The sequence below is a fragment of the Phyllopteryx taeniolatus genome, chromosome 6, assembly GCF_024500385.1.
Source record: "Phyllopteryx taeniolatus isolate TA_2022b chromosome 6, UOR_Ptae_1.2, whole genome shotgun sequence".
Lineage (NCBI taxonomy): Eukaryota > Metazoa > Chordata > Actinopteri > Syngnathiformes > Syngnathidae > Phyllopteryx > Phyllopteryx taeniolatus.
Window position 1 is genome coordinate 33,005,928 of NC_084507.1, and position 26,224 is coordinate 33,032,151.

Below are 26,224 nucleotides of genomic sequence, written 5' to 3' on the forward strand. Positions count from 1 at the left end.
TGCGTCCTAGATGCACAAAAATGATCAGGGACTCAAAAAACATGGGGAATCTGTGTCCACTGCCGCACAACATTGCTTATCTACGCATGTGTGCAAGGCTCAAATTAAGCAAAATTCACTTTGCACATAAAAAAAAGAAAAAAAAAAAAAGAATGAACAAAACTCCAAATCAGGTTTATTGCAGAGACGGTTGCGAAAACGAAAGACGGCAGTGGCGTAAAGATAACGCGCTTACGTCACCGATTCGTGAACGCGGAAGTGAACGGCACTTCGACTGAGCAGCGGGAAGACAGCGGTTGCAAAATGCGACGCTGAATTGAGGAGAGACAAATGACGAAAGTGTGGTCGCATTTCATCATGGCAGGCAAGGGTTGGGTTGCAACGCAGATCTTTCTCTCCGCAGAGTAGGACACCGCGTCGACGAAGGTGAAACGAACATAGCGCGAGTTGAACGTTCGTCTACTTTACCAACATAACGTTAAAACGGAGTGTCTGTTTTCATGATGATTACCGCGAATATGTGGCGAACGGTTCATACGGTGTGCTTTTCCCCTCGGTGTAGTCACTGTGTGACATATTTTCAATCTGATGATCCGCCAGTGGCAAATCTTTGAGTCAAGTCGGTGAAAAACGTGACAAATGTGGCCAGAGAGGAAGAAGAGTAAAACGGATTATCATCATCATCATCATGTACCCAAACAGGAGGAGGGTTTTGGTGAAAGTAGATGGAGGAAATAGCTTTCTTCATTTTAGTTTGAACAAATTGAACACTTCCAAAAGAATATTTGTCTTATTCAGAGTTAGCTGGTCTAAGCTCAGAAATGCACAACCATGAACCAAATGTATGAATTAATATGTCAGAAAATGCACAAAGGCCATTCATGCTTTAAAAGAAAATGCCGTATCTTTTATGCACAATGTGAATTCGAGAAATAAAAACTTGGCTATATAAAAAAGGAAACCAATTACGTACATTATTAAGTGAAAGGTCTTATTTTCTCTTGTGTTTTCAAAATTGATCTTTAACCAAACAAAAATATAGTTTATCCTCATAATCGATTGCTTGATAGAATTTTCAGTAAGATACTCGAGTACTAAAATATTTGTGAGCCGCAGCCCTACATTCAGGCCCACCATTATATTGTCATATTTTGATTGTTTCATAAACTCCTTGCTTCAGGTCCCTGTGCGATTAAGCTGCAAAAAGTTGTTCCTCAAATTAAGAAATTATTAGCAAAACTGCTCCTCAAAGAAAGAAATATTGTGAGCCTTGTGTGTGTGTGTGTGTGTGTGTGTGTGTTGCTCAAGTGCTTCAGCGAATCATTATCCACTAAAAGTATGAGTCCTGTCTTGGTGCTAGCCAATCAGAAAAAGAGGAGAGCGGGTTATCGGTTTTCCCGGACTCGATACATTTTCATTGTTGTGGTAACACCTGGCGAGCTGCTGGCGGAACGGTTTCGGCTCCGTAGATGCAAACAACTGGGACATTTCAGGGAAACTTATCTATTCATTACGTTCGCTAGCCCGTGAGCTAACTAGCTAGTGTGCTACGGAGCTAAACGGCTCACTCTGGCTCGTTCGATTGTTGTGACATCGTTTAAAACAGAGGTCCATAACTCGCGCTCCGCGTCAGGACCCAGAAGCAGTCCCAAACGGACCCACGCCGTCGCCAAAAAAGATCCAAGATTAGGATTCAACACAAACGGGGTGCTTTTATTTGAAGCGGCGCAACATATTTCAGGCTTTACGGTAGCGATGAATCGTACCGACCGATCACATGAGAGTTTCGCCACCGTTTCAGCCGATCAAATCTGCATCGCAGACGGTTATTACTGAAATCACCGACTGCGCACAAACCAGACAGAGACAAGGGGAGTAAGCGAGAGAGAGAGAGAGCGTGTGTGTAAGTTGAGTTCAAGACAGAGAAAGATCAGAACATTTGGAACAAACGGTGCTTCAAATGGAGCACGCAGTCATTTTTCTTTGTACTTCTCACTGGGAACTATTATTAAACGTGCATATAATAGTTGAAATGCCATTATGAACCAAAACTAAAGTTTTGAACAAACATAACATCTAAAACGGTTTAGTTAAGATTTGTTAAAGTAAAATATGTGAAACTGTTTGAGATGTTACTGTTGTGTCAAGATGCCAAAACGAAAAGGGGAAACTCAAACTTTATTTTTCTTAAGTTCAGCACTTTATTTGAACACACAATTTTCTCTCTTAATTTGATTGTGAAATGCAGCCCGATTTTTATTGAGTAAATGAGAGAACATTACACAGTTGTGCTCATATGTTCGATTACCAGAGCAGAATTTGTAAGATGTGTACAATTATTTATTATGCTCTAATATCATAATATCAGTGGCATAAAAAAACGTTATTATCGTTTATCTTGGAAGTTTTTGGAAAATATATTGTTCTAAACAATTTGCTATCGTTGCAGGCCAAAACACAAAATAGAGCAAGACCAATGGATAAGACAAAAATATTGTACAAACAGTATAAAAGATTAAAAGAGTAACAACTGTAATAAAAATCTGCAATATAGCAGGACCGTGAAGCAAGGACGGCAATGTAGCAGAGGATTACTGTATCTGTATTCTGTGATGAGAAATGACAGGGACTCATTGTTCCAGGGCTGGGACTCATTGTTTCCATCGGGACCCATAGCCTTAAGTGTAAAATTATCTATGAAAAGTGATTAAAAAGTGGAGCACAAAGTCCAAAGCAAACATGGTGAAGCAGCACACAAATGCAATAAGTTGCCAAGAGAAGCGACGTCAGCCACAAGTACCAATGTTTTGAAGTCCAGGTTGAAAACCTTTTTTTTTTTTTTTTCCTCTCTCATTTGCACTTTTAAATGATCTTTCTTGCACTGTACGGTCTGTTTTGTTTTTCTTTTTCTTTGATGTTTATCAGCTTTTTTTTCTCTTTAAGATGCTTTTAATCATGTAAAGCACATTGAGTTACCTTGTGTATGAAATGCACAACATAAATAAATTTGCTTTGCTTTGCTTTAAAGAGCAAAATGTTTGAAAAGAAGAGAATAAGACGAATCTTCTTCTTTGCAGAATACACGTGAGCAAACCTGGAAAACAGGTGAGCGGACTTTGTAATCATGACCATGACTACAGGTTGATAGTTTGAAGCCCAACCTGCTAAAATGTTGTTTTCTTAATGGCTGGTGTTTTTGGAAAAAAATGTAAAATTTTTAAATGGACAAATGTAGCCAGCCATCAGAAAACCAGCAACAAGTCTCCCGAGGGACTTTTGGAGTTCTTTATAGGTTATGTCTAAGCTTTCCAATTATGTCCAACACATGGCAAGGCCATTTAAATGGAAACACTCCTCAAAGTAGTTTACTGAGGAATCAAAGTTTTTCCCAAACCCATGGAGCCAGGTAACCTGGTGCTCATTTGCATCAGTCCAACCCTCTACTACTACTAGATCACGGTCCTGCTAACAAAACCTTAGCCGGACTCTACGTCCTGACTCCCTCAAGTAGCTGCTAAATCATGAGCATCACAGACAAAAAGCAACCCATGGACTCAAAAGGTGTTAACCACCCATGGGTGTGTTACTCACACATTATTGGAGCACATAATCAGGCTGGTGTGTCATTCAAATGAATAGCGGATGCTCACATTTTCATATCTAAAACTCCCATTACCGCTTATAATATGATCGATCAGCTGATCTAGCATAAGTTTCGATTTGCTTACCATTTGCGTTCACGACAAATGGAAGCTAGCTCGCTTTAAAAAGGCCATTTTCAAATTTTTCAATGACGCCGTCTGCTCGAGCCCTCGTCAGATTGGACTTAAAACTTCACAGAAAACAAGAATAATAATAGGGAATCACGTCCATATAGTTTTCTAGATTTTCCGAATTCTATGAACGTGTCATTTACAACGCCAAAATCTTTGTCAAAACTTCGAATAAACAATAATGTAACGTAAGATACCGTTCATGAAAACTCACCCCATAAAAACTGAAAAGTATTCGTGCAGACTTCATTGCCAAATAAGGTCCGGGGGGGTGCTTTCTTTTCGTCACCGTTGTTCGCCTGTGTAATGGAGTCACTTTCACTTTTTGCAGTCAAACCTGCGCTGTAACAACCACGATTGAGTTCCTCTGCAATGCGTTTTTTCTGCTCCATCTTCATTCAATCGACAAGAAACGCAGCTTCCAAAATGAGCACTAACGGTTCCTCGACGACTTTAAATGCAGGAGCGGATGTTGAAGTAGCCGTGCGGTTCCTTTGAAACTGGTGCCTGATCGGGCGATTGTTGTATCACCACGCCCCCAACTACGACGACGCTGCGGTGAATTGTTTCCTGCATCCCGAAATCTTAACACAAAGTTGGTTTTATGGCCCCCAACATTGTGACTTGGAACTTGAAAATGGTTTCTTCATGACTTCAATTTACATAATTCTTGTTTCTACGACTTGCGTCAGGCTGACCTGTTGCTTGTTGGTTTTGTCATGGCGGGTCACAGATATGATATTTTTAAACCCGAAGGAAGCCTAAACATGGAATATTGTCATCGTCGACGTTTGTGGTTCCGTCCGACGGGTGCTTTGAACCGGAAGGGAAAACGTGGGGCTGTTTTTATTCTAAGAGGACGATGTCGTCATCTTTACAAAGCGGACCACACTCGTCTCACTTCCCGTCCGAGGCTCTACGAACATTTTATTTCCCTGGCGGAGGTAATGAGACGAGCTCCCTACGCCGACCGGCGAGCCCTAGACGGCGCCGTCGCTTCGTTCTTACCTGGTATCTTCTTGGCCCAGCTGATCATGAGGACCAGCTCCTTGTCGGCCAGGTTGGTGAGCGACGTCATCATGCTAGCCTCGGTAAACGGCTTCTTCAGCTCCTCCATCAGATAGATGTCAGGCGGCTCCGCCTCCATGATCCGCGTGATGAACTCCTCGGGGCTCATCTGGGGGGCCGGGGCCAGCGGGGCCTCCGGGTGCAGGTGACGCCCCGCCCGGGCCGGACCCCGGGGCTGCGACGCCCCCCGGCGGTGGTGGCGGACGCTGCGGTAGCTGCAGCGCTCGCGCCTCACGCCTGAATCGTCATCACAGGAAGAAGGAAATGAAAAAGAAGAACAGGAAGATGTTAGCTTGACTGAACGCCTTCATCGACATTGATGTCCGCTTCGCTCACAAACTTTGAATCCGGACTCGCAAGTCCTTCAACAAGCACGGTGCCTTGAGATACGACTACGCTCTAAACCCAAACCAAAGGAGGGGGGCAATGAGCAGGAGCCCTGAGGGGACAGCAGAAGTGCCTGCGGGCCACATAACGATGGCCCGTTCACCTCCCCCTAAGCCCTTGAACGGACACTCAAACTACAATTTATCCATCGGTGTTTACGACCCCCCAAAAAGGACTGATTTGGATTTAAATACAATACTTTTCTTTTACTGGAAGCTAATATGCTCAAGTGAAAAACATTTAACAAGAAATGAAGAATTTCCTGAATAACTTTTCAAAAAACATTTCAATAAAAAAGTCGCTTACTTAAATAAATAAATCAAAGAAATGCATATACAGTATACATTTAAATAAGACATAAGGTAGGTAACTTGAAGTAACAGCTGTTGTTGTTTATTGCAGAGTTGGCACTCTTCACTGAATTTTACATGACATCCCCAAAATATTGCCAAATCCAAATTGAAGGATCATGTCAAGATATTTTCCAGCAGGCAGCCAGGTTTTCTCCTTGCCGCCGTTTGCGGAGGTCTGTTTTTGCCTGATGGTTCATTGTAGTGTCAAAAGTGCACCAACATTTTTGGGGAAAGATTGTTTTCCTGCTCAAAATGATGCGCTTACTTCGGTGGCCCTGAAGTGCAAAAGACAACGGCAAATTAGCAAACACAACAACAAATACAGTGCTGTGAAAAGGCATTGGCCCCCTTCTCAAATTCCTATATTTTTGCATAGTTTCCCCACTTTAATGTTTAAGATCATCAAACAAGTGAACTTGACATGCCGTTTTAAATGGTGATTTCATTTATCAAAGAACTATTCAGTTACCTGGCCATGTGTGAAAAATGTCACTGATCACACCAAGCATGATTACCTCCAGTCCTGTTCAATCAATCAATCAATCGTTTCAAGAGAACGTGCCTGGAAAAAGCAAGTCGCTGAAACAAAATGACACGATCCAAAGAAATTTCTGAACTGTCAAGAAATAAAGTAATTGATATCAATCATTCTGGAAAGGGTTACAAAAGCCATTTCAGTGAACCGTAGGGAAAGCCACTATGTGCCCGCAGAAACTAAATTGGAATCTTTACACTTGAATAATTGCATTCAAAAACTGAATTTGAATAGTACAATTTGAAATTGAATTTATTAGTTTGGAACTGAAGTCCAATAAACTTGAAAGTGAATGTAAGAATGTTTTATCCGAAATGAAAATTCAAATGATATATTTTCCCATTCAGTTTGATCATTTAGATTTCAAATGAGCTGTGACAGACATCCGGGGACTGTAAGGAATGACAATCGATCGGCGCCTTTGTTTTTTGTCACATGACATAGGGGCTCTCCGGAAAGTCAAGTCTTCTAACCGGCGACAGTATTTGAACCTTTACACCACCTTTCCCTAAGCTTTGAGGAATGCATCATGTGGTCAGAAAGAGATCAAAAGGTGCTTCCTTTCCAACATGGGAAAGGATGTCACACAGACGATGTGAAAGACTCATTGCCAGTTCTAGGAAACGCTTGATTTCAGGATGGCCCAACCGGTTCTTTGGGGCCCATTACATTTGCACACAGGGCCAGGGAACTTGGAATAGGTTCTTTTCCCCCTTAATGAATGAAATCACCCTTTCAAAACAGCATTTCAAGTTCACTTGGGTTATTTTTGCCAAAAATATCGGAATTTGAGAAGGCGGCCGAATAGTTTTTCACGCCACTGGAGCTAAACACAACAGCAGATGAAAAAAACATGGCAGCAAATGCAATTAACCTACCGGAAGAGGTAGTACTCGTTGAGGAAATGGGGTTTGCCCTAACCCTAACCCCGAATCATCGCTAATTGGACAAGAGGGAGGACTTGATTGGACGCTTCGACCGGGAAGTTGTTCAGCGTCTGGCGTGGGTTTTGAAGTCAGCGTTACCAGTGATTCGACCTTAATATGACCACAGGTGGATAGAGTAGCCAAATATTGTATTCGAGTAAGAGTACTGTTACTGTAGAATAATAGGACTCGAGTAAAAAGTAGTCCTCCAAATAATTACCTGAGTAAGACTAAGGAAGTACTCGGTGAAAAAACTACTCAAGTACCGAGTAACTGGTGAGTAACTTCTGATTTATTTTTTTAAATCAAAACATGAATGTCAAATAAAATGAAAATAACTCAATAAAATATGAACGTGCAAATTCAGATATTACTGAACAAAATCACCTAATCTAAAACATAATGAATAAAATCTTTGTAAAATTCAAATTCAGCTCCAAGAAATAGTCTTATACTATTTTGTTTGTTAAACATCACAATACTGTCGGCTCACAAGGGAGATTACAAAAACAGGAACAAGGCTGCTGTGGATATAAAAAAAAAAAAAAAAAGTATACACACCCCTTATCAAATGCCAGGTTTTTGAGTTGTAAAAGAAGTTTGACCAAGAAATTCTTTTAAAACTTTTTTACTCAACTGATTTTTTTATTGCTCTTTTTGAGAGGGGAGGTGAAAACAAACTGGAATGCGATTGACTTGATGTTTCACTTGCTGCCTTCTTGACGAGGTCACCATTGCAAAAGAGGTGTTCTGTTTTAACTGCTCTTTGACCTGCTTAAATAAAGTTGAAATCAAATCTATAAAAATAAATATGGTTGCGGCGGCACGGTGGACGACTGGGTAGAGCGTCTGCCTCACAGTTCTTAGGACCTGGGTTAAAATCCGGCCTCGCCTGTGTGGAGTTTGCATGTCCTCCCCGTGCCTGCGTGGCTCTTCTCCGGGCACTCCGGTTTCCTCCCACATCCCCAAAACATGGACGGTAGGTTCATTGAAAACTCCAAATTGCCCATAGGTGTGAAAGTGAGTGTGAATGGTTGTTTGTTTCTATGTGCCCTGCGATTGGCTGGCGACCAGTTCAGGGAGTACCCCGCCTCTCGACCCGCGTGAGGAGAAGCGGTACAGAAAAGAAATGGATGAATGAATAAATGTGGTGGCACAAGGATGCACTCCCTCTTATAACTGGCATGTGGCTTTGTTCAGAAGTAACAGAACACATTGAAATTCATGTTCAATGGGAGTCCACACACAGCTGCTACCATTTCAATTTTGAAGTGGAAAAACAAAAAGAACACATGCATAGTGCCTTACAGAAACATTATTTGCGTTATCCACTAAAATAAAAAGATGTTTGTTACTCATTGATAAAGTGTGTGTGTTTGAGCGAGAGCGAGAGAGAACAAGATGCATGTTATACAGTCACTTGGGACTATAAAATAGTGCTCATGTTGCCATATGCAGAGCCAAAACAACAGCAAAAACGTCTGACAAATTCTGTGACTTCTGTAATTCCCAGCAGTTCGATGATTGACTTTGTCATCGGACTTGAGGCCGCATGCATGTCTTAGACACTCGGGTGAAGAAAGGGGCGGAGCTGTCAACCGATCACCACCTGGTGGTGAGTAGGCTCCGATGTTCGGGGAAGATGCCTGTCCGACCTGGCAGGCCCAAACGTATTGTGAAGGTCTTATTCATGAAGCTAGCAGGGCCTTGCTTCAGGCAGTTCGGCTGTATCTCAAGGCACCACTATAGTACAATATTCAAATAGATCATATTATTCATGCTCTTACGACAAGAAGACAAAATGCTAGTTTAACACATCAAGACGGCCATATGGAATAGTTGGTCATTTCTGGAAATCATTCACTTCCAGTCTCAACACTGCCTCTCAAGTTTTCTGATGGTACTGCGATATTTACCACATGCAAATCTACTGCGTGTGTAACGACTACACTTGAAAATCCAACACGCCAATTGCAGTAGGTAGCCAACGTGTTAGCAGGATGCTAAGTTAAAGTTTGGGATGCAAGACGTACCGCACTTCATCATGCCGACTTCGTAGCATTTGCGGAGGCGGCAGGCCTGGCAGCTTTTGCGGCGGTTCTTGTCGATGGTGCACTGGTTGGTGGCAGGACAGATGTAATCATTGTGTCCTATGAGCGGGAGGGGGCAGAGGTGGGAATCAGTCACATGACAAAGTCTCAAATCTAAACTTGTACTTCCCAACAATCAAGCAATTTGAGTCAGTCAGGCGTCGAGTCGTGACTCGGCTTAAGCAAGTCTTAAATCAAGTGCCACAATCTGGCGCAATCACAACGCGTATTCACACATTGGGCCACTTTGCACTCTGAGCGCGTATCGGCACATTTGGCCACTTTGCACTCTGAGCGCGTATCGGCACATCTCGTCACTTTGCACTCTGAACACGCATCGACACATTTGGCCACTCTGCGCTCGGAACACCTTTCGGCAAATTCGGCCACCTTGCTCTCGAAAGGCGTATCGGCACATTGGGCCACTTTGCGCTCGGAATGCGTTTCGGCACATTGGGCCACCTTGTGCTAGAAACGCTTATCGGCACATTCGGCCACGTTGCGCTCGGAACACTCATCGGCACATTTGGTTACATTGCACTCGGAACGCGTAGCCGCACATTTGGCCACTTTGCACTCTGAATGCGTAATGGCACATTCAGCAACTTTGCACCCGGAACACTTGTCGGCACATTCGGCCCTGTTGCGCTCGGAAGAATTATCCGCACATTCGGGCACTTTGCGCTCTGAACGCGTATCGGCACATTCGGCCATGTTGTACTCTGAACACTTATCGTCACATTGGGCAACTTTGCGCTCGAACGCGCATCGGCACATTGGGCCACTTTGCGCTCGGAATGCGTTTCGGCACATTGGGCCACCTTGTGCTAGAAACGCTTATCGGCACATTCGGCCACGTTGCGCTCGGAACACTCATCGGCACATTTGGTTACATTGCACTCGGAACGCGTAGCCGCACATTTGGCCACTTTGCACTCTGAATGCGTAATGGCACATTCAGCAACTTTGCACCCGGAACACTTGTCGGCACATTCGGCCATGTTGCGCTCGGAAGAATTATCCGCACATTCGGGCACTTTGCGCTCTGAACGCGTATCGGCACATTCGGCCATGTTGTACTCTGAACACTTATCGTCACATTGGGCAACTTTGCGCTCGAACGCGCATCGGCACATTTGGCCATGTTGCGCTCGGGACGCATTTTGGCACATTCGGCCACTTTGTGAGGGGAACGTACTTCGGCACATTGGCCACGTTGCACTCTGAATGTATATTGGCACATTCTATCCACTCTGCGCTCGGAACGGGTCCTCGTTATTTAGTCGTCGTAACGAGGCTTTACATGGATTTTTGGGGCCGATCAGCGAGTTTAAAAAAAAAAAAAGGATAACCGAGCACCGATCTTATCACAAGATGGAGCAATGTCTATTTAAATGACATGGTCATTTAATGTATATACTTGTGTACTTTATACTGAGTATCTTCAAAAGTATTCTCTATTCAGGTCATGTATTCTAATCAGTCAGGTCAAACCAACATTACTTGACAGAAATAATGGGTGCTAACTTACTGTCATTAAATGACTTTATTGTAATTAAATGACTTCACACACACCGAAACTGTAGAGCATGAGTCGACATAACGCCGGCATGTTTACGTACAACCATTAGTGCTAGCACTAGCTTGCTAGGCTACATAACATTTAGTTGCCTGCTTGCGAGCGGCATCGCATTGAAAGTACGTGAACATACCTTCAAGCAATCCTTGAATTAAAGTCCTCTCCCGAGCACCGGTGTCCACCACCGCACGTTTTTCCCCATTTTGTTCTTATAATACACACGACGTGATCCACTGTTGTTGTCGTCGTCGTCGCCATGGTAACGAGTGTATCTGGTAGCGCTTGTGTTGACAGGATAAAGCCCAGTGACAGTAAAAGACAGGATGCGGTGGTATCGGAATACAACATTTTATTGCAGTCGTCTGACATTGTGCAATCGTGAAAGACCAAATTTGTCTTGGAGTCTGAGCCACGGATTACGTGTTGTCTGTCTCAGAAGTGTTGTCTGTTCCACAGCGCTGACATGTTTTTATTTTTTTTTTAATAACTTTATTGGCGGTCAGATATTTACAATACTACGTCAAAAGACACGCAACAAGGCTAAAAATAAACTAGCTTTTGTATTCAAATATACTGTACACGATGGCGATGCGGAGTAAATGCCCTTTACGGAGCCAATCAATGACGTTATTGATCGGATCGGCGAATTATGACATTAAAGGCGATCAGCATAAAATGCTAATTATCGGCCGATAAAGTCTAGTTGCAACACGTCCGCTGTCCCGTTTTTAATGGTCTCAAACCAGTCTCCGTACTGTCTATGACTCGATTGTCTTCTCAATGAAATGCACAACCGACTTGCAGCTTTGTCCATGTTTGACTCGCTAATCTAAAGGTAAATTCAATCTTGAAGTCAACCTGGATTATCTGTCTTTGTGGGTTTTATGGATTTCTGTAGTGAATAGGATTTCCCACAGATGAAGTTCAGTTCAACAGTTCAGTTTGTCTCTTATCTTCAAGTTGGCATTCTCTTTTCCCAAATTTGGTCCGAAACATCCTGTCATCCATCCCCGTGTGGCCACTCGTGCCTGACATCAGTCGGGACTCAGGAGATCGGGGCCTAACCCAGTTGACCTTTGGGCAAAAAGATCAAATGACTGGTTGCCAGCCAACTGGATGAATGCAAATAGTTTCACAATCAATATCTTGAAAATGAAGATTTTCGCATGTAAACAACAGAGGTGATACAATTAACCGATCAGCCAACTACTCATCCATGACAGCATTTTTTTGGTAAGTTGACTATGTTTCTTCAACTGACTATGAACAATTTTGCAGGGCTAAATCGGAAAATGACATCCACTTGTCAGGTTTTTATGCCAAGCTGTTAACAGTTTATTCATCAAATGTTACAAACTTTGCTAAGTGTAAATTGTATAGTACACTGATAAAAGTATGTATGTGTCAATTGAATGTTACGTCATCATTGTTCAAAATTCAGGGTATGAACTTCGTTCAATCAGCTAAAAGTCTTCAACAATATATTTGTTGTTGACCAGTGTTACCAAATTAATCGACAACTATTTTGGCAATCGATAAAATGCTTCGAGACCATGTTGAATGTTTGACAAAATTGTCTGAATCCTCAGATGTTAGTCTCTCAAAAGTAATTTCTCCAATTTCTGGTGTCCTCCATGAAAGCAGACTCATTATCAGTGTTTTTTCAAAATAAGACATGCAAACATCTGCTTTTACTTTGGAAAACAATCATCAACATTTTTTGCCGCTTTTTGATGGATGTTACGGACCAAACCAGGAACTGAATCATCATCAATTTGTTCAGTTTGTACATTGCACTGCACAGTCCATTTGAAACAATGCCCTCTTTTTGAATGAAAGGATGGAATTTATGAAACGTTTTTTAATCCGATTCATTGAGTAATTAAAAAAATAATTGCAAAATTCAAAGATTCTTAAAAAAAAAAAAAAAAAAAAAAAAAGAAAATCCTTGGACTTGCCGAGTCATGTAGTTCAAGTCCAAGCCAAGCAAGACCCAAGACCTTAAATTGGCCACTTAAGCGTGTCTGGACTCAAGTCATGTGACCGGCCCACCTGTTTGGGCGCGTGCGTTCCGTAGAGTCCACGAACACTTTTCACCTTGAATGCTCCTCTTGAAGAAAGCCTTGCAGCCCTCGCAGGACCAAACGCCGTAGTGATATCCCGACGCGTAGTCGTGGCAGACGGCACAGAAGTGCGTGTCCGACTTGGCGCCGCCGCCGCACACGCCGCCCTCGGATCTCTTGGCCATCATTTTTGGACAAGCCGGGACGGTGCTGCAAAAGAGGACAGCTTGACATGAGGACGTCCGGCCGGCGATCATCTCACACACCAAAACGGCGACACGACGGCCACGTCTCCCAGCATGCTTTGCTGTCAAGACAAGCTGACACTCGACCATTAAGAAAAACGCCTGCCAGGATCATCCGCTTGCCTGGCGCTAACTGCTCCTCTCTTTTCAAATCCATCGCTGTCTTGGGAATCATCCCCAACTTTTCATCACTAGAAAAGGATTTTTATATAGTGGAATTTATAGTTGACCAATAGTCCCGTTATAGTAATTACAGAGTCATTTTCATGTCAATGGATTAATAACGGTAATGACACTTGTACACATTTTTTACTTAATTTCTCCCCCAGTTTTATGGATAAAACACAATCGACAGAGCAAATGGTCGTGACCCACTGAAATACACTTTTTATGAGGGTAAAGACATAAACGGCTTCATTAAAATTGTGAGTTTCACATTTCCGTAGGTTGCCCTTCAAACTGCAGATTCAAGTGTATATGATCCCAACTACACATTAAAGTCGTGACGCTCTTATCTTTGTATACAATCATAACAACAGTAAAGACATGCAATAGCGGGGCTCGAGACAGCGACCAATTCAACCTTTTTTTTCTAGCTTGTGCGATTATACAAATCTTGTCGCACTTGCGCGAATGGTTAAAAGTCACCTTTTTTCCACTTGCAATCTCCTCCTGTACACTCTCAGGGAGAGAGAGCGAGTGAGAGAGCTCAATTGTTTTGATAATTTCAATTGGAGTTAAAAGCGACCTGCTGCAATATGATTGGCTGTCTGCTTCTTCCTGATAGGACACAGGCTATTATCCACAGCAGCGTCGCGTACACGCGCACCACGTTTGCGCCTCACCGACGGGCCAGTACGGCCGTTGTGTCTGGCCAGCGGCCGCCACGTCCCTATATTGACGCTGGCCCGCTACTTCATTCATTTTAAATGTCCATTTAAATGTAAGTGTGAGCCTTCAACTCATCCGGTGAGCGGGCTAGCTAGCCCGCACCTCCCTGATAAAGTCCGGTAAGCCGGTAAACTCCGCCCGCCGCAAGTCACCCACAGCTTTTCTTTTTACACACATTACCCTGGGGAACACAATTGTTGTTGAGTCTTTAACTAATTTTTGGATGCGGAATCCAAAACTGATCTCAGTTTTTCTCTTAACACGTCAAGTTTTTGAACAATAGAGCCCTGTTTTCTTAAAAAATATACAAAAATACTGTACTTAACAGATATGTGCTTGCTTTATAAAACGTTTCAAATATTGCTGAAATATGAAAGAAACAGGCATGACTGCAATGTTTATTTAACACTATTGTTTTACAAAGGATATGGCACAAATCCTCTTAATTCCTACTATGCTAGCTTTCTCTTTGCTGATATTGATAGTCGTGATCGATTGGGAGCTGTGCACACCTCCCACCACCACCACAGACTCTATTGTGACTGCACAAACAAGTAGCCACGTAGCTGTAGAGGAGTCCAATCGTAATCAACTGGCAAGTCTTACTACAGCTAATCAGTGGAATTTTGCTTATGTGGAGTGTAAGCTGTTGAGAAAAAGCTTGACGTGCTCTAAAAAAAACTGACTGCAATTTTGGAATCAGCATCAAAGTCAGTGTTATCAATGCTGCTACATTTGAAATGGGAATAAAAGCAGAAGTTGTTCCCCCGAGTGACGTCACGTTTGATCGTCTCAAAAGTGGGAGGGTGCGTGCGTGCGTGTGTGTATTAAGTGGGGCTTTACGCTAACTGCAAAGATCGCCTGCTTAATTTATCTCTCGTTTTCATTTCGCTCGTTATAACAAATACAGTCATGTGCAAAGGTTAGCTAGCAAATCTATGGATCTATCTAAACCTGGTTTATAGCATACACATATGAAGGTACTGTATGTGCAAAGTTAAAAGGTCCAGACTCCTTTCGACAGGATTGGATACGAAAACAAACTATCATTAAAATAGAGTGCAATAACTGCAGTAGTAATGATTTATCCATGTTCTGTTTGAGACTATGATTTTATGCTCGTCTGTGTATTGGAAAATACTGTGCAATCATAAAGGGTACTTTTATATGGTGGTTGTACACTTATACAATCATTTTTAAATATGTCAATCATATGGTTCTAACCATATACAAATAAACTTGAACGTCTGCAGCTTTCTCACATGGCGTTGGCCATTCACTCAGTGAAGTGCGTCATCTTTTCTCACGATCGCGACACACACTTTCTACTACCTACCACCACACATGCGCTGTTTATAGCATGCATACTACATACTCTGCAACACGTTCCAAAAAAGCTGGGCCAGGGTCATGTTTCCCACTGTGTTACATCACCTTTTCTTTGAACAACATTCAATAAACGTTTGGGAACTGAGGACACGAATTGTTGAAGCTTTGTAGGTGGAATTCTTTCCCACTCTTGCTTGATGTACAGCTTCAGCCGTTCAACAGTCCGGGGTCTCCGTTGTCGTATTTTACGCTTCATAATGCGCCACAGTCTCGTACCCGCACTCTTTTATTACGAAGCCACGCTGTTGTAACACGTGCAGAATGTGGTTTGGCATTGTGTTGCTGAAATAAGCAGGGGTGTCCATGAAAAAGACGTTGCTTGGATGGCAGCATATGTTTCTCCAAAACCTGTATTTACCTTTCAGCATTAATGGTGCCTTCACAGGTGTGTAAGTTACCCATGGCATTGGCACTAACACAGCCCCATACCATCACAGATGCTGGCTTTTGAACTTTGCGTCCATAACAGTCCGGATGGTTCTTTTCCTCTTTGGCCCGGAGGACACGGCGTCCACAATTTCCAAAAACAATTTGAAATGTGGACTCGTCGGACCACAGAACAATTTTCCACTTTGTGTCGGTCCATCTTAGATGAACTCGGGCCCAGAGAAGCCGGCGGCGTTTCTGGGTGTTGTTGATAAATGGCTTTTGCTTTGCATAGTAGAGTTTCAAGTTGCACTTACGGATGGAGCGCCGAAATGTATTTACCGACATTGTTTTTCTGAAGTGTTCATGTGGTGATATCCTTTACACATTGATGTCGGTTTTTGTTGCAGTGCCGCCTGAGGGATCGAAGGTCACGGGCATTCAATGTTGGTTTTCGGCCTTGCCGCTTACATGCAGTGATTTCTCCAGATTCTCTGAACCTTTTGATGATATTATGGACTGTAGATGATGAAATCCCTCAATTCCTTGCAATTGTACGTTGAGGAACATTGTCCTTAAACTGTTGGACTATTTTCTCATGCACTTGTTCACAAAGAGGTGAACCTCGCCCCATCTTTGTTTGTGAAGGACTGAGCAATTGAGGGAAGCTCCTTTTCTACCCAATCGTGGCACCCACCTGTTCCCAATGAGCCCGTTCACCTGTGGGATGTTCCAAACAGGTGTTTGATGAGCATTCCTCAACTTTCTCAGTCTTTTTTGCCACCCACCTGTCCCAGCTTTTTTGGAACGTGTTGCAGCCATAAAATTCTAAGTGAATGATTATTTGCTAAAAACAATCAAGTTTATCAGTTTCAACATTAAATATCTCGTCTTTGTAGTGTATTCAATTAAAGATAGGTTGAACATGATTTGCACATCATTGTATTCCGTTTTTATTTATGTTTAACACAACGTCGCAACTTCATTGGATTTGGGGTTGTAATATAGAAAATCGATGTGATGCATCATAATGCATCGTGAAATCGAACTGAATGATAATCCAAGTCAAATCGAATCGTGAGACCAGTGAAGGTTCACACGTTTGGCGATAGCTAAGAAGAGATTAGGTTTAACGGGAAATCAATAAATCGCTTGGTCAAAAATAGGAACGTAGTAATTGGTATTTCAAGTGTGGTTTGCACCCACCTGCTGGCGGCGAGGCCCTTGGGGTCCATCCAGTGGGGGCCGGCGTGGTCGTAAGCAAGACACTGGGGTCGGTGCAGGGCGAGCGGAGGCTCGGACCAGAAGGCCGACGGCGCGTCGCCAGCCGACGCTAGACCGTAACTCAGCACGGACGGCCCGTAGAAGGCCAGGTTGGCGGGGCCGTAGTCGTGGTTACCGTCGGTGTAGGGCGAGTTGACGCACAGCGTGTGCCCGCCATCGACGCCCGCCGGCGGGCTGTAGGTGGTGGGCGGGGGCGGCGGCGAGCTCTGTAGCTCCGAGGCTTTGCTGGAGTCCACTTCCTGAAACTGCAGCAGCGCCAGAGGCTCGCCGTCCAGCCCGGGAGACGACGCCAACTGCAGGCGGTCCACCATCGGACACCAGAAATGGACGGGATGAGGATGATGATGATGGTCTACTGCATCGTCCGCTGAAGACGAGTCCTGACACACAAGAAGAAACCATGACAGCACAGACTCTCAACCACTCTAACGCCGAAGTGATCCAGTTTCACTAAACAGCTTCAAAAATTAATATTTATTTACATACATCCCTCGTTTGTTAAGTGTTACATTCCAGAAGCCCCGCAACAGACCAAATCTGGACTGCACTTATATAGCGCTTTATCTACACCATCACAGCGCCCCGCGTTCACCCACACATTCATACACCAAATCTGCAAAGGGACGGGCGAGCACTGATACCAAGTATTGTATCGGGCAGATGCCGGCCTTATTTCAATGCATCAGGTACTTCTGAAGGCTGCCAATACCAGCCACCGATGCCTAAGGTAAAAAATAAAAATAAAAATAAAAAATCAAGACGAATTACGTCAGCCCTCCTCCCCAGTAGTTGGCACTACACTGTGGCAGCTTGACACATTGGTAAGTCGTCATGTGCCTCAGAAAGACAGTATTTGTTCGCACTTATCTGCCATTGGGTTAATTGAAATTGTACGGATCAAAAGCACTGGAGGTAGTGGTAGCGGTACGCTGCATCAGTGAGCGCTTAAGAATACTCATACTGGTATCGGTCTGAAAAGAAAAGAAAAACGGTATCAAACATCCCGAATTTTCAAGCTTCCCTTTTTCTTGCATGTGTTATTTTTGTCGCAACCTCACGTTTTATACTCTAATATCTGTGACTTGAATGTGTGTGTCCCCTTACTAGGCGGACCTGACCTGTTGAGTGATGTGGAAGTGAGCCAATCACGAATGAGGCTGTTGACTGGCTAAAGCGTTCGCCACTAGCCACCCTGCATGTTGAGTGACGGCATCAGTTGAGGCTGTCGACAGGTCGGGAAGAAAAGAAGACGTTTACTCTATTTTGTTAGTGTTTGTTCAATAAAACGATTGAAAGAGCACCAGCGAATGTGTCCATTCTCCCTCTATCCAAACCATCTGCTGTGATTACAAGTGGTTTTGGCTAGTGGTGGGAGGGTATATTCAATTAGCGAACTATGTTTACTGTAGACGTGCATTTACGTAACTTAAGCCATTTGGACTTTGCTATAGGCACATTCCACTTTTGCTTCTTTTATTAAGTATGAAATGATCCCAAACTTTGGACATTTTCATTCTTTTATGAACTCTTTCCTCCTGACTCGCGCTTATTGCTACGTGAGTCTACAGTAGAGACTGAATTTCACTATTAATCACGAGATTGGGCAGGAGCGGAAGCGAACGTCACCGAAAGGGGCGGGAGCGGGAACTATGACAACAATATCACCAGGAGTGGAAACCACGGTGGTAGTAGAAACCATTGTTTTTGTGGGATTCTGTCCAATTTTGGCTAGGGATTGGGAGGGACTGGGATTGATTTGTGGGGGAGTGGGAGGGAGCGGGAGTCAAACAGCTGAACAAACTTGTGGCATTATCTTTCAAATGGAAATCAAATATTTGTTTGATAGTTCTTTTCAACTCTTTGTGGAAGTTCCCATAACTCTGTGGCTATTCATTGGACTTTCAACTAAAATAAATAAATAAAATAAAATACTGGGAAAAAAATAGTAGTACTCCTGGTCAAAAGGTTTAGAACATGCCATTCCTTTTTTTTTTTGAGTGGGAGTGTAATAGCTTTCTATCTATATATATATATATATATAAAAAACTGTGATGCTTTTGTGACATCTTCAGTTAAAACATTTGTTGGTAATCAAGCAAACTCAAAGGGATGCATTTGCATTTAGCGACAACAAATATCTAGCGCGTATTCTCGCTAATAGGGAAACTGGCTAGCTAGCACGCTGGCTAGCATGCTAACTGTGAGCACAAAATGTTGACATGTAACAAAAACCAAAGTGAAATTTGTTCAGACTGTCCTGATGACTGAACTCATTTGCGTGACAAGTGGCAACATTTTAAATGCTTCGGTGTTGACGTATTTTGACGGAAAAAAAAAAAAACTGTACCTTTTTTTAATTTTTTTTTTTTTTTTTTTTTTTTTTTTTTTAAGTACAGATAGTTTAAAAAAAAAAAAAAAAAAAAAATGTCTCCCAGCTGCCCTCAGAGTGCCTCGGGATTCCCCCGGGCGTCCCTGCTACTGCCCCCGCGACCCGACCTCGGATAAGCAGAAGAAAATGGATGCATGGATGAAAAACAAAAAAAAACATACGCGACAGCACTCAGTTCATAAGGCCGGTACCCAAAAAGTCGAGTCAACCAATGACTTCCTGTCTTCGGCAAATTGTGTGTGCGCGCGCGACTCTGCGGCTTCAAACTGCCGACTAGCTCCTGCAAACGAGTGAGCAGCAGTTAGCGTTAGCCACCGGGACATAACCTCAGAGTTCGCAGCTCACGAGGCTCTGTGACCAAAGCCGGTGTTCTGTTCAATGTCTTGGGAAAAAATTTTAGACCTCTTGTTGTTTCTTGTTCAGTTTTGAATTTCAGGTGCAACTATAGGCACCTGTGTTTGGACAAATATAATAATGACGACGACAAAAAATAGCTCATAAGAATTTAATATAAGAGCTGATATCTAGCTCTCTCCATTTTCCATGGTTTTCTTGATTATAACAAAAATTATATTTAATAATACAATTAAGCTTTTGTATTATTCAGGTAAAATGTCTTCAGTGGTACCAGGTATTACAATGAAAAAGAAATTTAAGAAACAAGGGCGGTGTAATTGTTTTTTCACTACTGCATATCATACATATGCTGTACATAGATGTACAATTGTATATACACACAAACACACATTCGTCATATGTATGGTAATGCAGGCATTGATCTAATAAAAAAATTACAAATGTTAAGAATGGGCTTATTCCATTATTACATATTTTTCAAGTAAATTGTAATGTATTGAATTAATAAAAATAAATAAAGTATTTGGAGTTGTTTTGTCAGTTTTCCTTCCTCTGCTTTTACTGATATCTTAGATTTTTGCCATGGTAGCGTTTCAAGGTATCGAGGTACTTTATGCAGTTATAGTATCGAAGTCAGAATTTTGGTATCGTGACACCGCTAGTTGAGACCTCCGAGGCAAACAACACAGACCTCCGCTGTGGAGCAATTCTGTCCGCCGGACAAAAGAGTGAACGTTCGCTTGAAGTCAAACAGTCGCGGGGTCGACGACCTCGCGGTCGTCAGCGGCCCGGCAGGTCGGGTCAAACCGGCCTCGGGAAACAAGCGCCACTTGGGCAAAAAAGATGGGAGCCCGTCACTTGGGATTGTCTCAGCTTCTCGTTCCAGATCAGCCCGGCTTCTCATCCTCTCAATTTCTCAAAGCGGGCGTCCACGAGCCGTAGCTTGTGCTCCTCAAAATTATTTTTATGTGGTTAAAAAAAGTACATTGCAACATATGAGGACCGGTGTGCAAATAAAACAAACATCGTAAACCAATTAACCGTTCTTACTTTAGCTTTGGACCAAATAAACAAACTTTTTAAAAAGTCACCTTTTCAAAATGGCAAAAACTTCCCATCAGCCGTGCAAACTACTTAATAGTTCTTTTTTTTTTTTTTTTTATACTTTATGTTGCAGATAGGCTATTACCCTCCAAATACTGGCATTTCATTTCCTCATTGTTGCCATCCATTCAGTCCACATGAGTAGCCAGCTGCAGCTTTCACCCTACAATCTCAAAAACATGAGGAAAAACTTGTTGCTCGGTGTGTTTTTTTTTTTTTTTTGAGGAATTAAAACAAAAAGAGGATTTTTTTTGTCCTTAATGTGCAAACAAAAACACGCTACACAGTATGACAGGAACGATGACGAAATGACATTGATAACTTTCAATTCCCAGCAACTCTGGCTGATTATATTAACAAAATATTTCATCTTATCAACTCTTATATTACAGAACTAAATAAATTCCATAATATAGTGATCGTACAGTGTTATGACTAAAGCATTCTGAAAGAAATCATTTTCCTAGTAAACAATTTTTACAATTATGTATTGTATTACAAAAGAATTAAGGACCAGATTTGCTCACATTTACAAAGTGTCCCTGAACGCACCTCGCACACTTACGCAGCTGCGGCGTGCTTGCCCAAAGTAGTTTCATTCTGAATTCACTCACATTTACACAGTGTCCCTGAACTCTCACGCAGCTGCGGTGTGCCTGCCTGGAGTAGTTTCATTCTGAAGAGCGAAGTTGGAAATGCAGCAAGTGTACATTGTTTCCCGTGTCCTCTTTCATAGTTACCATAAAAGGAGATGTGGACAACACACTGTGCTGCTCCGTGTGTTGTTTGAAGCGTTATAATTTACCGTAAGATGGGTGCTAATCTTATTAGCATGTCCAAATAGGTCCCTCTGCTGGTCACTTTTAATATTTCAGTTGATTCAATGTATATAACAGTACACCATCATCGCAGCGGACCCTGCGATGTGACTGTTGCCCACACGTTCATCGCGATGACGATGATCAAATAACAGATCGCGCAGCCCGAGTTCTTAATGCTTTTTTTTATTCTTTGGCCTACAACAAAAACAGTAGAACAATATAAATGTAATTCTTAAAATTGATCCGACGTGTTCTATTCTTGCTGCATTTCGTTCTTGCATATGTTTATTCATGTATAGCTGTCACACCCCTGCTGGTGATGATTTCAGTGTCAACTGCGTGTTTTTAGAATATTTATTCCTTCCACTATTTATTATTTATGTTGAGTTGATATTTCTCAATGCCTGCTGTTGCAAATATTTTGTACTGTAAATCCATCCATGTGCTTTAGCAGCGGTTCTCGACTTTTGCCACTCTGGGGACTGTTTTTGCATTTTCCAATTGTCGCCAAGTCGCAAGCCCCTTATAGAAGTTTAAAACAATAAAGGACATGCACTGTTAAAATATAACCCTTGGAAACATGTACATCATATTTTAAAAATGTAACTACACATGCTTCCATGTTCCAAGTGCCTTTCAGAGCACTAAATAACTGAGGATGAACGTGACAACTGTATGAACAAGGCAGATAGTAAAATGAAATCGCTAAATATGCGTAAGCAACTTCCACATTAGCCAAAACTGGTCGAGGTACTTCCGGTTCAGCAGACTGCGACAAAGCATTTGAAGGAACTTGAAACATCCGCTATGTCTTTTGTTCAACAGATGTCACCACAAAGCCACCGAAGATGACAATATCCATGTTTAGGCTTTGTTTGTGTTTACATAAGTCATATCATATTTGTATGAATAAATGATATATTGTACATGTATTTAACTTTATGCCCAAGACACCAGCCATAAAGAACATTTTTGGTTTCCAACCATCATGCCTGTAGTTATGCTCGTTATCGCAGCATACACTGAATGTCCGCAAACCTGTTTTCTTTTTTTTTTTTTTTTTTTTTAAAGATCTTTATTGAGATATAGAGTGGAACCTTGATATGACGGATATTGAATAAAACGGACAGTCAGAGCTGAACAATGTGTCCAAAAATAGTTTCCATTGGTCACTTAAACTGCCATTGACAAAGTCAACGTCAAGTCTATTGAGGTTCCACTGCACAACAAATCAATACACAATTCACAAAAAAAGCAAAACAGCGCAGGAGTTCGCAAAATGCCACACAACAACCATTCCGCTCCGGTCACGTGACGTTCGGCTGCATGGCCTCGCAGAATGGTGGATCTGTATGCCTGTTGTGCTGGAACAGTTTTGCTGTGCAACAGGGGAGTTTCAAATACTCCCTCTGCGTATTTCTTTATTATTCTGACGATTATTGAAAAGGCAGCCTGACGGAAAAGGGTTTTAGGGGACAGACAGAGGGACAGAGCGGACGAAGGCAATAGGGCTGCGAACCGCAGCAGAACAATAGTCAGACAATCTAGTGTAGCTATTTGAGCACAAGTAACATTACAGCAGTCAAATCCTGTTCTTATTGGAGGGGGGCATGCAATAACGAACCAAGAGAACAAGATGACAGAGGACAGAAAAGGGCAGGGCACGATGTGGCAAATGAGCGAGGCGGTGCTACTGATGAGTTGTGCGGTGGGATTCTTTTTTAGTGTCTAAGTTGATGTGTTAGTATAACCTGTGTTGTTATTAGTGCCACCTGCCCAACAGGACCCAGGGAGATCCCCAGCCCAACCAAAGTGCCCCGACTAGTCCCAAAGGGAGGGGCACGGGCTAACCCTACAGCAACCCCCCTCCACCCCCCCCAATCGCCCAGCGACCAGAACAGGGCCCAGAAGGCGGGAGGCGCTGACACCCTACCATAAGCCTCAAGTTAGCCAGGGACCCCACACAGCCCAAGGGAGACAGAGGTGACGACTGCGGCGGAGCACCCCGGGGAGAGGGAAGAGAAGGACACAGGCACGGGAGGCAGCAGCACGGCCACCGAGCCCCCCACGCGGAGCCCAGGACGAGACCCCCGGAGTGGGGCCAGCGGGCACCTCCCCGGGGCCCAGGGACGGACAGGGCAACACGGACAGACCCGAGAGGAGGAGGGGGAAACGGGCCCGGCATCCCCAGAGGCCCACATTGCAGATCCAGAAGGACAGGGGTTCAAGTGCACGCATGCATGCGTGCGTGCGTCAAGGTTCGCCATTTTAATGAAAGGTGACCCATTGTTCTGAAAGTTCTCCATTTGCTTCTTACATTTGGCCGAGATATTTTCGAGTGTCATATACTCTATGACAAGACTTTGCCAGTGGTCAATGTGGTAGCTTGTTTATGTCATGGGCGTGTGTTCCGGTTGCCGTCTTCCCCCCGTCTCACACGCACCTGCTCCTGAGCGCATCTTCCCCACCTGTGCCTCGTTCACCCTAATTACCCCGTCCGTGCATTGAACCTCGTGTCTCATTCCCTCTCGTCGCCAGTTGGTCGTACCTTGTCGTCGCGTTCCAGCGTTCCCCGTTTCCACGTCACAGACTCGCAATAAGACTCGACCCTGTTCCGATGATCGACCTCGCCTTCTTGCCTCACGTTTTTGGATACTGTTGCCTTTCTTGGATCGCCCGCCCGTGTACCGACCTCTGCCCGTCTATTCAACCTCTCTTTTTGGAAACTGTCCATTTGTTTTGGAGTCGTGCATTTTTGGTCCTATCCTCTGTTCCGATCAGGACAGTTTATTGTTCCAATTTAACAATATTTGTTTTCTTGGTTGAGCATGTTTATTTGGAGGATCTATATTTTTTTAAATCACCCAGCAGACAAAGATTAGGATTAATCAGAATCCTACAGTTCAAAAGTGAGGAAAGTTTCTGTGAAACGAGTGACCAGAAGTGCTGCACGGGTGTACAAAGCCAAAGCGCATGAAAATAAGGGTTCTGGAGCATTTTCAGTACAATGAGTGCATTTTGAACATCCAATTTTATGCATACCATCTTGCATAACGTGTGATCTACTGAGTACTTTGAACTGGATCAGCTGTAAATGACTTTTCTTTTTTTTTTTTTTGGTCATTGAGAATGTATTTCTATAGATTTCTGCCCAGTAATCAGTGTCAGTAGACATCGAGTCTTTTTCCCATTTTGCGATTGGTAAATGTATTGAATTAGTACTTGAGATGAATTAGTATACTTTTGAAAGGAGTTTATTGGTTTGCGGAGTTTGTTTTATTATTTTCTGAACAAAAACGGGTAGTTCTAGAGTATTCACGTGTGTTGAGAATCTTTTTAGGATCGTTCTTCTGACTTTACACCTAAATCTTTAGGGACTTTAAACCCAAAGTAATAGTTTCTCACACACAACTGTTGAAGTAATGTTGTTGTCCAAATAAAGTGAAGTCCGACCTCATTTTTTACTACCTGTCCGCGACCCACCCATCGTGGGTCCGCGACCCACCCATCGTGGGTCCGCGACCCACCCATCGTGGGTCCGCGACCCACCCACCGTGGGTCCGCGACCCACCCACCGTGGGTCCGCGACCCACCCACCGTGGGTCCGCGACCCACCCATCGTGGGTCCCACTCCTACAACACTCTCCGCTGGACCCAATGCCTGCTGACTGGGCAAGCGAGAGGCAGGGTACGCCCTCAACTCAACTCTGCTTCATTTGGACAGGACACTGTACCTTCATAAAACACAGTGACCTAAATACATTCAAACATAACTACTAACTTAATAATAACTAAAAGCAAATACAATACACGTTTAGTAATAAAAAAGTAACAAAAACCAAATTGACAATATAATTAGTGTTCACGTTTGGTTTGTGACGAGCCAATTATTTCAGTTGACATTTAAAGATGATGATGATGATGGTGGGCTGGACTGGTCGGCAGCCAATTGCACGGCATGTACATGTATAGCATTTTTATATTGAATAATGATTATTTGTATTTACTGCGACAGTCCACTTTGCTGCTGTATAATCGCGACTTCCACACTGAGGGACTAACAAGGGCTTATTCTATTCTAGTGCGTGTCTTCACAAAGGATCCCAGATTTTATTTATTTCTTGTGCATCTGACAAAGCAAGCCTGCAGTGGTAGAAATTGAAGCTAAAACTGAAATCATGTTTCAAGAAGAAGAAAAAGAAAAGTTAAGTGCCTTACTTGCGGACAGGGCAGCGCCGCACAACTCAAACGTTCGCCCATGGAAGAGACGACAGATTTTCACTTGTTGTTGCGAAGGCGTCGACACATTGAGCTTTGGACGCTCAGACGCCGCTCGTGCCACACGCACGGCGGGCACATAGCGAGGGGTTAAAGGTCACGGGACTCATTGATTTCCACTGTTGCCGCCAGACAAGCTAAACCTTGGGAATCATTCACTCGTTCCCGAATCCATAGATTTGGATTTACAGTGTTCTTTTTAGTCAACGGTCGTCCATTGGATAAAACCCCTTTATAGTGATTAGGGAGTAGGCCATGAGTGAATAATTCCGAACGTACTCATTCCGAATCCCCTAATGACTACGTAAGGATTTTTAGATGACTTT

At 43.1% G+C, this 26,224-nt stretch overlaps 1 protein-coding gene and 1 long non-coding RNA gene across 5 annotated transcripts in view; one reads left to right on the top strand and one right to left on the bottom strand.

Annotated features, from left to right (window-relative positions):
* The window catches only part of esr2b (estrogen receptor 2b), a 38,272-nt gene that overhangs the window by 7,311 nt on the left and 4,737 nt on the right, over window positions 1-26,224 (bottom strand). The window contains exons 1-5 of one of the 4 annotated variants that reach the window (XM_061776602.1): window positions 25,839-25,972; window positions 16,872-17,329; window positions 12,809-12,984; window positions 9,076-9,192; window positions 4,782-5,078 (exon numbers count right to left, since the gene is read on the bottom strand). In XM_061776602.1, the coding sequence (XP_061632586.1) occupies window positions 4,782-5,078; window positions 9,076-9,192; window positions 12,809-12,984; window positions 16,872-17,329; window positions 25,839-25,880 (1,090 nt within the window). In that variant the 5' untranslated portion in view covers window positions 25,881-25,972. Of the gene's footprint in view, window positions 1-4,781; window positions 5,079-9,075; window positions 9,193-12,763; window positions 12,985-16,871; window positions 17,330-25,838; window positions 25,973-26,224 lie in introns of those variants that run through there. The other 3 variants (XM_061776601.1, XM_061776603.1, XM_061776604.1) reach the window with 3 other exon arrangements.
* Window positions 233-19,287, top strand: LOC133479505 (uncharacterized). The gene is made up of 3 exons (XR_009788973.1): window positions 233-426; window positions 3,078-3,105; window positions 18,057-19,287. It is a non-coding gene; the product is annotated as an uncharacterized LOC133479505 (long non-coding RNA).